We start from the raw sequence: 14,920 nt of genomic DNA, 5'->3' as shown, positions 1-14,920 counted from the left end.
CCAGCCTCTCGAGCATCAGGTATGTGGAGTTCCACTGAGTCTCCACATCCTGCATGATTTTGTGCTGTGGGATGTTCAGCTCTGCCTCTTTGTCCCACAGCATCTTGCCCCTCTTGATGCTCTGGTGGAAGTAGCCTGCCACCTTCCTGCATTTGAAAATGAGCTTGCTGGTGGTGCTGGTGCTGTCACCAGCAGCCCTGTTTCCCTCCATGGAGTCCCTGAGAATGAGGTGGAACTTGTGTGCCACACAGCAGATGCCAACAAAGTTGGCATCATGGACCACCTTGACCATATTGGCCCCATTGTCAGTGACCATGAACCTACGGGTGAGATCACCCTGCCCAACGAGCCACCCCTGCACCAATCAGTTCATGGTCCCTATGTTCTTGGTTGCTGTGTGGGACTTATCCATCACCTTGGCTTGAAGGAGAGCCCACCAACAGCCTGACTGGTCACACCAGTGCCCTATGAGGGAGAGGTAGGCGTGATCTCCACCCCAGATGCTCCAGATATCTGAGGTGAAGTGTAAGGCCACCTGTGGACCTGCCTTGCACAGCTACTCCCTGCATGCCTCATGCACATGGGCATTTGGTATGATGGGGCCACAAGCACCGTGAGCCACCTGAACCCTGTCCACTCAGCTAAGGAGAAGGACTGGCCATCCACAGCAAGCATCTCCTGGATGTTCTGGGTGATCTCACTCGCCCTTGCAATGTGCCCCCCTTTCTGTCCACCTTTTCCCCACTGTTACAGGGTGGCCTGCCTCTGGTTTGGGGGGATGGGGGCTTTGGAATGAGAGGGGTATTTCCCTTTGGGCATGCTTCTACTGGTGCCAGACTGAGGAGGAGCCTCAGGGCAATGGGGTAGTGCCTGTGAAGATGCCTCTGGTTTGGGGGGATGGGGGCTTTGGAATGAGAGGGGTATTTCCCTTTGGGCATGCTTCTACTGGTGCCAGACTGAGGAGGAGCCTCAGGGCAATGGGGTAGTGCCTGTGAAGATGCATCAGCATTCCTGTGGTACCCAAGTGTTTCGTTCCCTTGTCCCAGCTGGTTTTGGCTCAGCAATGCAGGCAGATAGCATATGTGGGATCATCTTCCAGCTCAGAATGATCCCAGACCAGACTACCCTCTTGCTTCTGGGGTGCAGGTGCATGTATGGATGCTGCAACTTCCCCCTCCTCAACAGGCAGAGGCACAGCAACAGGAGGAGCGGACTCAGCTGAGCCACTTGCCTCCACAGTCTCTACTTCAGCTTCCTCTGAAGTGCAGTCTGGGGAAGGAGACCTGGATCTAGGGGAAACCTGAGGGGTGTGGAGCACAAACTCAGCTGATTCCCCCTCCTTCCCCAGGATTTCCCTTGCTAGGCTACTCAGATCCAGCTCCAGCTCTTCCTCTGGCACTGGAAGGCTCAGCATGGGAAGTGAGATGTGGGTGGAGGAGACTGTAATGCTGGTGCTGCTGCTTGTTGTCATGGTGGTGGTCGGGTGGGGAGCGTTATGGCTGGTGCTCTTGGCGGGCAAGCAGACTTAGACACAGGCAGTGGCACTGGCACTGTTCCCCTCTCCTTGCTGCCTGTACTAATAGAAGTCTCATGCCTTCTTGTTGTAGCAAAGAAGCTGAATCTCAGTTTGTGGGGGAAGGGCTTAAACCTCTCCCTCTACCCCCTCTTCCACCCCTCCCTGAAGGCTTGCCAGCTGCCTTTCTAGCACACTTCATGGTGTGCTTCATAGTGTCTTTGTCTTTGCTTTGGTGTGCTGGAAAGTCTCTTCTTCTTCTGTAATGTTATCTATCTGATTTATGCAATATATGTAGATATTAAGATAATTGTATGTATGTGTATTTAAGTATTGTATGTATGTTTGTATGCAAGTATTTATGTAATAAATAAAATAAAAATATATAAATGTACATATGTGTCTTCCTATATAAATTCTATATTATAATATGCAATATGATAAATAAAATAAAAATATATAAATGTAGGTATATGTCTTCCTATATACAGTCTATATTATAATATGCAATATAATTAATTATGATGTGCTGTGTGCTTCCCTGCACAGTGAATGGAACACACACCATGAGAGAAATCACAGAGTTAAAAAGAATCAAAATAGACTAAAGGAGGAATAAGTTAAGAGGAATCAATCAATGAATATAATAAAAAAAAATAAAAGGGTCTATCTAGAATGAAAGTAACAAGTACTGTGGAATCCCACTTGCTAGGCTAGCAAGTAAGAAATCAATGGTAGTAGCCTTTGTTGTCTAACGCTCCTGAGCTTCTGGAAGATAGCTCAGTAACTGACCCCAAGGCAGAAAGCAGGGCACTTCAGAAAATGCTGCCCTTTAAGCTGTTTTTCCATCCCTCCCCCAGAGCACTGGGATTGGAAGGGACCTCAGGGAAGGATCACATCACTGGTCAGCTACACAGCACAGTCAATATTAGAGCAGTTCTTCCCCACTTTTCCCCCTCCCTCTCCTTACTTTCTGTTTCCCTGCAGGCAAGCCTAGCTTGAGCTTCGAAACTCAAAATGTTTCAAAACTTTCAAAATGTTTTGACTGTTTCATTTTGAGGCTGTTTCGAAGCCCTCCATTCTGTTTCAATTTCGCTGTTTCGAGCTTCACATGAGTCGAAACAGCATTCAAATGAAATAGCTGGCAAAATTTTACACAGCCCTACTATTCACCTTGTGGTCCACTTTAATAACCCCCAGCTCCTTTTCAGCAGTATCATGGCCAACCCAGTCGTCCCGCCATTTGCATTGCTTTATGCTTGATCTTCATGCTGGAGTGTGTGAAAGAGGCAATGATAAAAAACAACTCCCATTTTCTTGGCAAGGTTCTTGCTCAGTCACATGTCTAAATGTTCTCTGAGAGCTCTGTTACAATAAGAAAGGAAGAGGGTTTTTGTTCTGAAGTGTATCACCGTGTGGGGGGATACCACAGTGGTACAAACTCCGTAAGGACCTTTACAAAAACCTGCAGATCCAAGAAAATGGATATTGCCTGGGAAAACCAAACACAGGCTTTACTCCTCAGAAGAAAACATTGCACCTCTTCACACTCCTTTTCTCTATATTTCCATGTAACCTGAAAGAAGCAAAGTGAGCAGTATCCTGGCATTGTGAGGAAGGCTTTGCTCAGTTGCACTTTCTGGAGTAAAGTCTGTGAACTTTTTCAACTATGGAAAAGTACGCGTGGTTCTGTTCTTTGGAAGGAAAGGGTCATTGTGTCGGATAATGCATACTGTATGGATCGCAATTCTGGTTTTGGACCCCTGGTTTTGGTTGTCCACCGAGTGCTGGTAGAGAAGTTTTTTTTTAAGTTGTATTCATCAGGGTTCGCACAGTGTGGGACACAGATAAGCTCATCTTTGGAAGTGGAACCCGTCTCCAAGTGGAACCAAGTAAGTACAAAATAGTCTATTTATCCTAATTACAGTAAAAGGATGCACAGGAGGAGGGATTGCTACATGGCTGTGCCATGAGAATTTCCTGGTATCTGGGATCCCTGGGGGGTTTTCCAACTAAGCTGGAGGGGGATAGGAGTGCTTGGCCCCAATCGCATTCTGATGCATTTGAACAACTTTAAAAACCAGGGCTGATATACTAGGAGAAGTTCTGAGATAGGTATCAGGCTCTGTGGGGCTGAAGCGCTGATTTTCGGGAAAGGCACCAAGCTGACAGTGTTACCAGGTTAGTCCTAAATCCATATGAAAGAGCACAAATTTTGAGGATCTGGAAACATGGTTTAATAGCCTTGGGCTGGAATGTTCAAGACTCCCTAAGATAATGTGAAGTCTGAATCATTTAGATATAATCAGGCTTTGGATGGCCAAATTGCCCAGACAATTCTTGCATTTCTGCAGGGGGTTGGACTAGAGTTACCTTGGAGGTCCCCTCCAAGTATCTGGTTCTAGGATTCTGTGACTTCAAAAATGTCAGCCCTAAATGTATGTATTTACAAACAACAACAACACAAAAACACCTGATTACAACTTTCAGAAGCTAGGGTTGGAACATCTATGAAAAAAGTTATGTTTGGACCCTGACTTTCTTCAGAGTTTTGTTGTTGCAAAATGGGGAAGCCGGGTTTTTTCAAGTGCAACTGTAATATAAAGAGATCTCTCTGCAGTTCTGAGAATCAGTTTGTGCAGCCCCTGAGTTTAATTGACAGAGACAGAATGTGCAAGTTTTTGTAGGGACCATATTAATTGTGCTAGCCAACGGCCCTTGATATTTGGGAAGGGCACTCTACTGACAGTTGAGCCAAGTAAGTATCTTGCTGATATTTGGGGGGAGGGGGGTGCCGGGAATCATAGTCAGAAAATGTTGATTGAATTGTTCTAAAACATCGGACTATGTTCAGAAAAATGACAGCAGATGAGGTCTTTGTAAATGATGGGCAAAACGTATCGAGTGACTTAGAAACTCAAGCCCCGTTTTCAAAAATTGGGCACCCACATGCTTTTAAACACATCCTACCATGTCTCTATCAGCTTCTTTAGAGCCTACATACCTTTAAAAATCTGCCCTTTCACCAAAATGTGATTGATTCTAGCTGAAGTTAAGTAGCCAGGTACTTTTCAAAATCCTACTAGATCCAAATCTCTTGTCCCTAAATATATGGAAAATCTGATGCTAAGAAATTTAAATGGTTTTGAAAATGGGACTTAAGATTTTTAAAAATGCACTTAGGAGGGGGGAGTTAATAATGTTACCATTTATTATTACTCAATTGTTCCCCAAGGATGCAGAAAAATACATTCATGATTGTTCAGGCACAAATGTCCCAAGGAAGCAAAAAAAAAAAAAAAAAATCAAATTAGTAGGTGATTTTCAAAGTTCTGTAAGGAATCGGGACACCCTAATCGCATGAAAATTATTGGGAACTGGGAATTCAAACATATAGCTTTGCAAACTTCAACCTTTGCACTTAGCTAACTGTTATTCCTACATGTAGGAACACAGGTGCTGCTAAAATGCATAAAACCAGTCTCTACATGTCCTACTGTCTCACAGTGGCCAGCACCCACTACTTCTGGAGAAGGCGCAAAGAACTCTGAAGTGAGCAGTTGCGCCCAATAACAAAAACTGATTTTCTAAGCACAAACCATTAAGACCCTGAGTTATGGCCTGAGATAGGGAGCTTTACTGCTCTTATCAACATCTATATAAATCCTTACTTATTGGTTGTTCTTTCTATGTGCAGAAATGTCTAATCGTTTTTTTTTAATTTTTTATTTTATTTTTTTTAATATTGAACTCATGTAGCAGTAAGTTCCAAAGGTAATTAATCATCCACTCTTATGGGAGAGACAAGTATAATTAAGTCTTTCATATGGAAGACTTGTGTTTTAGGAGTGTCCAGTTCCACCATTACTAAAAAAAAAGGAAAAATAAGGAAGCAGTGAATAACAATCTATCATTTCCATTGTATCTGTGCAATCGGATTTCTTCCAAAATAGCTCTCAGAGCAGTTTCTTGAATTATGCACTTGGAAACGCTGCAAGGGACACAAGAGATTTGCTTTCTGGGAGAGGCACCAAGCTTTTCATTGAGTCCAGTAATTATCCCCTTCCTTGTTGCCAGTGCTAGCTCTCTGCATTGAACCAATCTTCCAGTCATGGCTGGCCAGTGACCTGGTTTCGTGACTCCATTACAGATATGCTGATTTACACCAGTGGAGGGGGTCTGGCCCACTGTTGATAATGCATAAGTAACTGGGTGAGCTGAACACTCCCCTCCTAAATCAGGGGTAGTCCTGTTAAAATTCCTTATGTTCCTAGAGCGATAAGTCTGGGAAAATCCAGGATCTTAAGTTACTTTCAATGACTAGAAGCAAAGTCCTTTGGAGATAAAAAGATGGGTGACTTTACCTAACTCTTGGATTGTAGCTAGACTCGATTTCCTGAGGGGTACTGTATTACCGTCCAGCCCAGCGGGTTAGTTACTGCTCCCTTCTTGTGTCAGCAACAGTGTATGCATTATAGACCATGGCCTCAAAACCTAAATAAAACAGCATAGGGTAGAGAACAAAGGAGGAGAAAATATGTCTCAGACCCTTGGAATTAGTTTTTAAATGGAAGTGCATCAAAAAAGCCCCCAAAACAGATTGATCAATTTACATTTATCTGTCTATAGATAAAGATATATAGATATACCCCCCACAAGCACACTAGGGAGACGCAAAGTAAATGGAAAATTCAGACTCTCTTCTGGAGGTGTCAAAACCAACCACTCAAATAAATAAATAAATATATGGGTCAATTCTCCAGCTGATGGAAATGGATTTTTCCATTGAATGAGAGGCAAGGGTTTTTTAAATTATATCTTTTATTGGACAAATGGTATAGTTTGATAGTTGGGAGATAAGTCTGACAAGCTTTGGGCATATCTTCTGTAGAGTGACCCAAAGAAAGTACCTTGTGCTCAAGAGCTTCTCTCACCTATCTCCAAACTGTATAGTTGGTCTAATAAAAGATATTATTAAAAAAACTTGCCCCTCATATATTTCCTACAGTATCATGGCTAAAATAACACTCTGCAATTACTGTTCCATTGATCCCAGTGTTGATGCTAATCTGTGCCAGACCTTGGAAGACCTGACACCATTGACTCCAGTTCACATCCCTTGGGGACCTGGCCCACTGACTCAAAGAAGCAATACTGATTTATATTAGGCACTACATTTATATAATGGTCACTGTATTTTTAATACGTCTGAAAACACTGGACTGTGTCGGTTCCCCTCTGATCCCTCCCCATTAAACAACATAGGTTTTGAGCATTTGCTTCTATGAATGCAGCCTGAGAATGTCCGATGACCTGAGAATCAGAACTTGTGGCAGAGGTAATATCTTTTATTAAACCAACTAGATAGTTGCAAAAAAATTCTTTATTTGTAAATATCTAGTTGGTCTCATAAAAGATATCACCTCTGCCACAAGTTCTGATTCTTTTTGCCTCTAGACCAATATGGCCACAACCTGGATACCTGACCGATGACCTATGATTTACTTTCCTTCAAAATGTCCAACCTAGTGCTCCAGAATATATTGTGTATCTCAGCCAACTTACATATGGGAAGTGCTGTGAGAAACTTATGCAAAGTGTTAAAACAGTTAACAAATATTATTATAATTCTTAACAGAACTGCATCCTTCTCCATAAAAGTAAGCAAACTCCCTTTCCTGCTGTTACTGTTACAGTTATGTCTTTTGGCCACATCAAAAAACATTGGGAACATGAAGAAGTTTCCTTCCAGTGCACTGACAATTTCAGAGCAGGTGCCAAGTGAATGCCAACCCAGAATTAAATTACTTTTTTTGAGTCCCCATCCTTCCAATTGTTACGTGGATCTTGCTAATTTTAGGGCCTGTACATTATTGTTCATAAGAGAGAGAACTTGTGCAAATAATATAATAATAATAACCACGACCACAACTATGGTGTCCAGACTGTGGAATAAGCTCCCTCCAGAGGTGGTGCAATCGCCTACCCTGGAAGCCTTCAAGAGTAAACTGGACAGGCACTTTGCTGTGGTCACCTGACCCCAGTTGTCTTTCTTGCTTGGTGCTTGGACCTGATGACCTTCCAGCCTTACAATCTCTGAATCTATGAAGAATAATAGTACTAATAATAATAATCTTCTACTGTTAAGAACTAAGGGCATATGAATGTTAGTCGTAAAGTTCATGTCCAATCTTGAGATGTTAGGTTATGTTTTTGGGTTCCTTGTTCCCTTTGGTTCTCAAGAAAATCCCAGGCTTAATTCTCAACTTCCGCACTGTTTGTTCCTCTCCCCCATTCTTCTTTCTATCTCTCTCACTGATCTTTCCAAGCAAAGACTTCAGTTAGAGACAGTTGCAGGTGGGATCTGCAAGTAGTCAACTAAGTATGTTTTCACTACATCTAGTTATCCTTGGCTTAGCTCTTTCACCCATTAAAGGATTCAACTTTAACCATCCAAGTTTCTTTCTCAGAAAGTGATCCTACTCCTCCATCCGTCCTTCTAATGAAATCAAAAGCAACATCTGGGAAGCAAGTCAAGGCTGCTTGTTTAGCAAAGGATTTCTACCCCAAGGAGGTTAAAATGAACTTTGTTAATAGCAGTGTTGTATATGAACAAGATGATCCTGTTCTCTCTCAAAATGGGAAGTACAATACAATCAAAGTGGTTCAAATCAATGATACTGAAGACGTGGCTTGCTCTGTTGACCATCAAGGAAAGCAGTATAGTGCAAAGGCGGCAAAACCAGGTAAGGTTTATGGTCTAAAATGTAAAGTGTACTTTCATTTCCACGTGCCTTTTAGTTGTGATAGTGAACCATAACATATACCTAGAGTTGGGATACCAATTCTGGCCAGGAAATGTTCCATAGGACTTTTAAATGGAGGGAATGGCCAGATTTGCAAATAGATTTGGACATCTAAATATAAAGACAGGTGCACAGAGCCTCACTCAGAGCAAGTATTTAGGTACCTAAATTTCTTAAATACGTTGGAGAAGCTGACAAGATACTCCGCAGCATCTTAAGATATTTAGAAACCTTTGTGAATCTGTTGCTATGATAAATTATTTCAGAGTTTTTATAAACTGAAAAATGGATTGTTTAGAGAATGAAAATCCCCAATTTTTTGTAAAATAATTTGATGTGGAAAATTGTGATAAAGTTTTTATGAAAACTTGCCAAAAAAATATTGATTAAATTGTTGAAATTTCAACAGTGTCAAAGTTATTTAAAGCTAAGTATTTAGAAAATGATTATATTTTGACTCTCACATATTTACTTCATGGTAAATTTTTTAAAATGATGAAGCCTGGGTCAGTTACAAACTGTTTGACATTAAACCCACTTTAAAATTGCCAGTTTTGTGGCAATATTAGCTTTCCACTCTTCAAAGCCTTTGAGTTGAAAAACATGTTATTATAGCTTACATATTCAGAGGGAAATATATCTGGATATTGCTTTTTCATTACTTTCAGTGGGAACCTGGGATCTAAATTGACTAGGTACCTTTTTTAAAATCTCAGTCTTGAGGTCTCCGACTCTCTTTAAGTTTTCCTATTGACAACATTGAAATATTGGTGTAGCAGCTTAAGCAGCTCAAAATTACTTTGATCCATGCACTGAATAAGGACTGCCTGGACATTTTGTGTCTAAAACAGGTTTTCAATGTCAGATAAGTGTTTTGTGGATAGCGTCCATTTTCCTTGACTTTCCTTTTTTTAAAAAGGGAAAAAGAAAAATACTGAAAGCTAAAAATGTTACCCCTCTCCCCTCTACCCCCCTTTTTTTTTTGAATGTTTTTTGTTGGGTTTTTTAAACATTTTGTACACCTTTTCTTGTCGGAAGTACTTGATATGATTGGGGGAAAAAACAAACTTCTCCCCTAAAAACTTGTTTTATTTTTCCAATGACAATATAACATTCTCCATGTGAAAACAAGCCAAGTTGGAAACAACTTCAAGATAAACTTCAGCCTGATCTTTATAAATTCCCATTCACTCACTACTAGGAAAAGTAGCAATTTTCATCTTTTGTTTTATCATTACTTTTAATTCTTATATAACAGTTAGAGTTTTATCTTCCCACAGCTGCAGAGCAACCCATGACCATGCCAACAACATTTTGTGCTCCTTCAAACTCCACTGCTGCAGGTTAGTTACAAAACCAAAATAAAATAAAGGGCTTGAAAATTCTTGCATCCAGAGATTATCTGCCAATGCCGTTTCTTGGTTGCAAAATGATGTTAGAGTTTTGAAAACGAATAAAACATTAATAGTTTTAAGACTATAGTCTTAGGACAACAGTCAATAGGAATTACACTTGTAGTTCCAGTTATCACCAGTAGTAATTATGTGGAGGATAAATACAAGATGGACAAATTGATTTCATAATCTGGATAAAACAGGGAGGAATAATATTCTGTATGTCCTTGTTTGTCTAAAAAACCTCTCAGCCTCTTTCTCCTCCTGACATCTTGCCTGTATTTTTCTAATGTATTCTCTTTTCAGATAGTTTCATTCTCTTTTGCATGCACAGATAACCTGTATTGATGTGTTTTTCACATAGTCATAGAAAAGTAGGGATCTTTGCTTGAGGCAGGATCATCCTAAATTTACCACCCTAAACTGCTCTACAAACTGCCAAGGATGGAGATTTCGAAACCTCTCTGCCTAATCTGTACCATCCTCATTGTGTGAATATTCCTCCTAATACCCAACCTACATTTCCATTACTGCAATTTCAGATTATTTCTCCTTGCCCTGTCCCATCTGGCCACCAAGAATAGTCTATAACCACCCTCTGTATAACCACCCTTCATGTATTTGAAGATCATTTTCAAATCTCCTCTGAGTCTTTTCTTCTCCAATCTAAGTAATGCCAGCTCTTCCAACCTTTCCTCATAAGCCATGTTTCCCAGACTTCTAATCATTTTTGCTGCTCTCCAATGGTTTACCACATTTTCCATGAAGCTCTGTGCCCCAAAGTGGACACAGTGCTCCAGGCAAGGCCTCACTAAGCCAAGATACCATTTCCTTTCTGTTTTGTTAACAGAAGAAAACCCAGAGAAAGTGAACATGTTGGCCATGACTGTGCTGGGCCTAAGAGTTCTGTTTGCAAAGACCATTGCCTTCAACACGCTCATGACAATCAAGCTATTTGTTTTCTGAGGTAGGTGGGAATTCATTTCTTGGTGAATGAGAACTATCATAAAATGAGATTCATTTGCTGGGATTGTTAAAATACTCCATGGGAAATTTTGGGGAAGCGCTTAAATGCCTTTGGCAGACAGTGCAATTGAGCGTCTGATACTCTTACGTCTTGTAGGTGAGATCATTCATTTTTACTATGTATGCTGGATCTTTTCCCCCACCCCTTGGGCAGAAATAGAAGAAGTCTTCCTTTAGGTGCAAAGCATCTTTTAAATGTTATGAAAGGTAAATTCTCCAGAAGGACCCTTATTCTGTAGAAGCCTGTTTTGCAGACTGCAGGGTAATTCAGAACTGCCTGAGTGTGCTTAGGTCCTAGGAACAGTTTAGCAGAAGCAACATGGACCTGGGCTGGAGTTAATTAACCCTGCTTCTCACAGCCCATGCTAAGCTCCACACTACCAGGACTGGGCTGCTTCTGGTGCCAAAGCAAGCTCAGCGTTCTCTGCATTTTGCTGCAGGCAGCTAATTGGACAGATACCACATCTCATTTCCAAAAGCCATCTGTGGGATGGTCTATACAGGGAAAATTGTAGCAGTGCCATTTCACTGGCACAGATAGAAACAGATGTATAACTCCCTGGTAGACAGCCATGCCCAAAGAGGAAGAATGACTCTTTTGGGGCTGGCATAAAGCCTGAACCAAAGAGACAAGCTAGCCTGAAGAAGTCACTTATATACTGGAAGAGGGATGGCCACAGGGACAGCCTTACTGGTATATCTGCTATTGACATTTGTGGCTCTGTACACATTAGTACAATTTTCTCATGTAGACCTACCCTTAGGCTTTTATTAGCCTCATTTATGACTTTTTAGGACAACAAAATCTTGAGCAAACTGCCAGTGATTGTAAGGCCTCCAGTTTTGCCTGCTCAACTTGAGAATCAGAACTAGTTTATGTCGAAAAGGAATTACCCAAAAAGACAGACATTACTTTGGGGGGAAGAGGGAAATTATGGACTAAGAGGCCCAAATTCACACAAGATAGCTGGGGAGTCCAACCAGACCTTCTGAGATCCACCACTCAATTGGGATCAGAAAACTTTGGTGATAGAGTTTATTTTTAATAGGGATCAAAACGCTGACCAGAATGTGAAAGTCAACCATTGTCTTTTGTACAGATCAGGAGAAATGAACTTGCTGTGTTTTGAAGACAGACAATATTCACAGAGGTTCCAGCAGGTGCAGGAGGTGACATCTCCCTGCGTGTGCCAACCACATCTTGCTCCACTAAAGGGAAGGAAGATTCCTAGTGGATGGACAGCAGGTGTCAGTCCATTGGTATCGGTGAACCTGTGCCACTCATCACCAGCTGGAGCTCCCCCGCTTCTATTTTATGTGCATTTGACATCATGCAGTGCTTTTTCTATTGACCTTGACTTTCACCATTGTTTCTGTTTTGCTCTCACCTGATTTATCCTACCATGCATATTTACTTAGAGGTCACCATTACGTCTCTACAAAATAGGACTATTTAGAGGCATTATTCCACCCTTCTGCCCTAATAAGCCCAAGCATATACATCCCTTATCTAGCATTGAGATTCTCAACTGGCTTTTTAAGAAAATATAAGCACATAAATGCACACACATCAGATGTTTTATTGTTTAGGAAGTGTAGGCATGGTTGAAGCATTTTAATCATGCCATATTAGAAACTTTAGGCTTCAGTCTAGCTGGTCCAAATTGAGCAGTCTCCATTGACTTCCATAGAGCTGTATTGATTCACAGCAGCTGAGCAAGTAATGGTAATTTTACTTTTCTTAAGAGCTAGTAGTTTAACCTTGGAGATGTGGTTATTTGCTTAGATAAAGTTTAATCTTATGCCCAGTGTTTGTAGGATGCTGTGCTCATGGTTGAAATAAAAGCTATTGTGACAAAGTGCTTCCTGATTGATTTTATGGTCTGTTTTCCACAACCCTGAATGTATCTGACTAACAGGTAAGTGGCTTAGATTTCCAGTCACTGTGTTTTATCCTGTGTCCAAAAACATCCAAAAAATCCTGAGAGTTTACAACATTGTTTTCCTGTGTATTGAGCTCATCTTTCTTTGGGCTTTTTTGCAGACAAGACAGTGCACAGTCGTGCCTAGTCCCCCTCAGAGGGGTGGGGATTTCCAAAAGCACCCAAAGGAAATGGGCGCACAAAGTCCTTTGACATCAGTGGGAAACTGTGCTCCCCTTTAAGCGCATTTAAGCACTCCACCCTGGCAGCTTTATGAAGGGGAGAGAGGGAAAGCAGCACCATTGCTAGAGTGTTCAAGGGAAAAGGACTCCATTTCAAACATGTGTCCCCTGGCTTTCAGTATGATTTAGGCCTTTAACTCCCATGTTGATGTAAAAATCTCTCTCTGAGCTTTCAAGCTGCAACAATGGGAAGAGTTGCAGGCAGTGAACCAAAGCAAAATAGATTGATAAGTATTTTGAACATGGCAATGAGAAAGAAAAAGAAGTGAAAACACAGTTCAGAAGAGAAAACAAGCTATTTCTTCAGTTTACAGGTATCAGGAAGGCACTTACAGGAAATAGCTTTTGGTGGTTTGATAAATGATATGGTTGCTGTGACAACCTGGACCAAAGGAAGTTATTTGGTAGTCAGACTCTACGCCTCCTCCCCGCTGGGCTATGGCAGTTACTAGCTAGAACCGGTACAGGCAGGATGCTGTGGTCACAGTCTGCAACTAAGTCACACCAGGCAAAGCACCAAACTCCTACTTGTTTTCAAAAACATGTCTCACCATTTCTTTGATGTGATATTTTTCAGTTCCTGACTCTGAGTCACCCCTGACACCAACATCCCAGCTTGGTAACAGAGGGAGCTTAGTTGCAAGGAGTGGAAGTAGAGGCAGAGGAAGGGGCAGCTCTGTTAACTATTTGTTCTTGTATTGCTGTTATTAAGGAAGGTCTGGAGAGCTCAGACCAACCAAGCTATAGCAGCTCATTGTTTGGGACTGTAAAGACCATAACTCATCAACATCATGAGCATACAAAAGGAAGGTTCCCTAGAGTATCTTCAGTAAAGTAAGTGGATGAAGCTCAACACAGGGCCCCACCCATGGGTATTTGTACCCTACTTGTTTATAATATTGAGACTTTTCACAAAGCATCATAGGTTCTGTACAACCCTTTTTCCATTTCCTCTAGCACCCCAGATGGTAAGCTAACTGAAAACTTCTCCACATCTTTCTTCTGTCTTTCTAGCAGCTCAAAGATCATGGCCATGTCATTAATACAGGGAAAAGAGACAGGCCCGCAGCTTGCAAGTTTCCAGAGCAGAACTTAGGACAAGCCCACAGATTTCTGATGATACAGCTCCTGTTCATGTAACTTAGCATAAGTACAAGCAAGGCCCTATAGACCTTCAGCTGGTTAAGCATATGAAGCACTGCATAGAAAAGGAATACAAATGCAGGGCACTGGATCAGATAGCCTTGGAGGTCCATTTTAGTCTTACCCTACTAAACAATTCACACACACAGATCACTTGCTAACAGTCAAGTTTAAAGACTTGGCCCTTATTTTAAGAAGTCTCCATGGCTTAGACCCAGCTGAAAGCTCCAGGAGAGGGATGACTGCAGTGGTTAACATTCCAGTGTATTTTGAATGCAACCATAAAGAATAAGGCTGATCTTTGCAGACTACAAGGGACCAGTCTGAGATTGGGTAGCAAACTCCCACTGGAGTAGAAGAACCATTCCAGACCTCTCCCTTTATCCCTACCAGGGCACAGCACATTTTCCTTGACCCCTTCTTTTCTAATGCAAGCTTAGAACAGCATGGAGACTTTGAAACTAGGATGTCCCCAAAACAAACTGTAAACTCCACTCTATGCACAGTTCTCTTCTGGGGATGGAGGAGGAGTAGCAGAAGGCCAAGAGAAAGAAAAGCCACATATAGTTGATGTTAGTCCTATTTCTTAAAGCCCATCTGAAAGGAGCATAGATAACATCCACTGAAGTGTTGTTATAGCCATGACTGGCCAGGAAATATGCAAACAGCAAGGGGTTTGGGGTGATGTCTTTTATGGGAACAACTGCCTTTTTGGGACAGATGTTAAACAAGACTTCAGGCACAAAACCCCTTTCCACAGGTCTTGGCGAGAAGCAGGTCCAGTCTAAACTAAATATGACATAAAACAAATGACTTGTGATTGACTCTGTGTGTGCATAAAACAGTCAGCCAGAGGGATGGAGAAGGATCAAAG

The 14,920-nt window shown here is 41.6% G+C and overlaps 1 gene segment (V, D, J or C); it reads left to right on the top strand.

Moving 5' to 3' along the window:
* Nucleotides 1-3,284: 3,284 nt before the first annotated feature.
* Nucleotides 3,285-12,593, top strand: LOC102384833. The segment is given in 5 exon segments: nucleotides 3,285-3,405; nucleotides 7,984-8,259; nucleotides 9,600-9,662; nucleotides 10,564-10,680; nucleotides 11,840-12,593. Coding segments are annotated over 3 exon segments (423 nt in total).
* The last annotated feature ends 2,327 nt before the right edge of the window (nucleotides 12,594-14,920 follow it).

This window comes from Alligator sinensis, unplaced genomic scaffold (genome assembly GCF_000455745.1).
Source record: "Alligator sinensis unplaced genomic scaffold, ASM45574v1 scaffold1585_1, whole genome shotgun sequence".
In the NCBI taxonomy this organism is placed as follows: domain Eukaryota; kingdom Metazoa; phylum Chordata; order Crocodylia; family Alligatoridae; genus Alligator; species Alligator sinensis.
The sequence above is the reverse complement of the archived record's forward strand: the minus strand, read 5'-3'. Positions and strand labels throughout refer to the sequence as shown.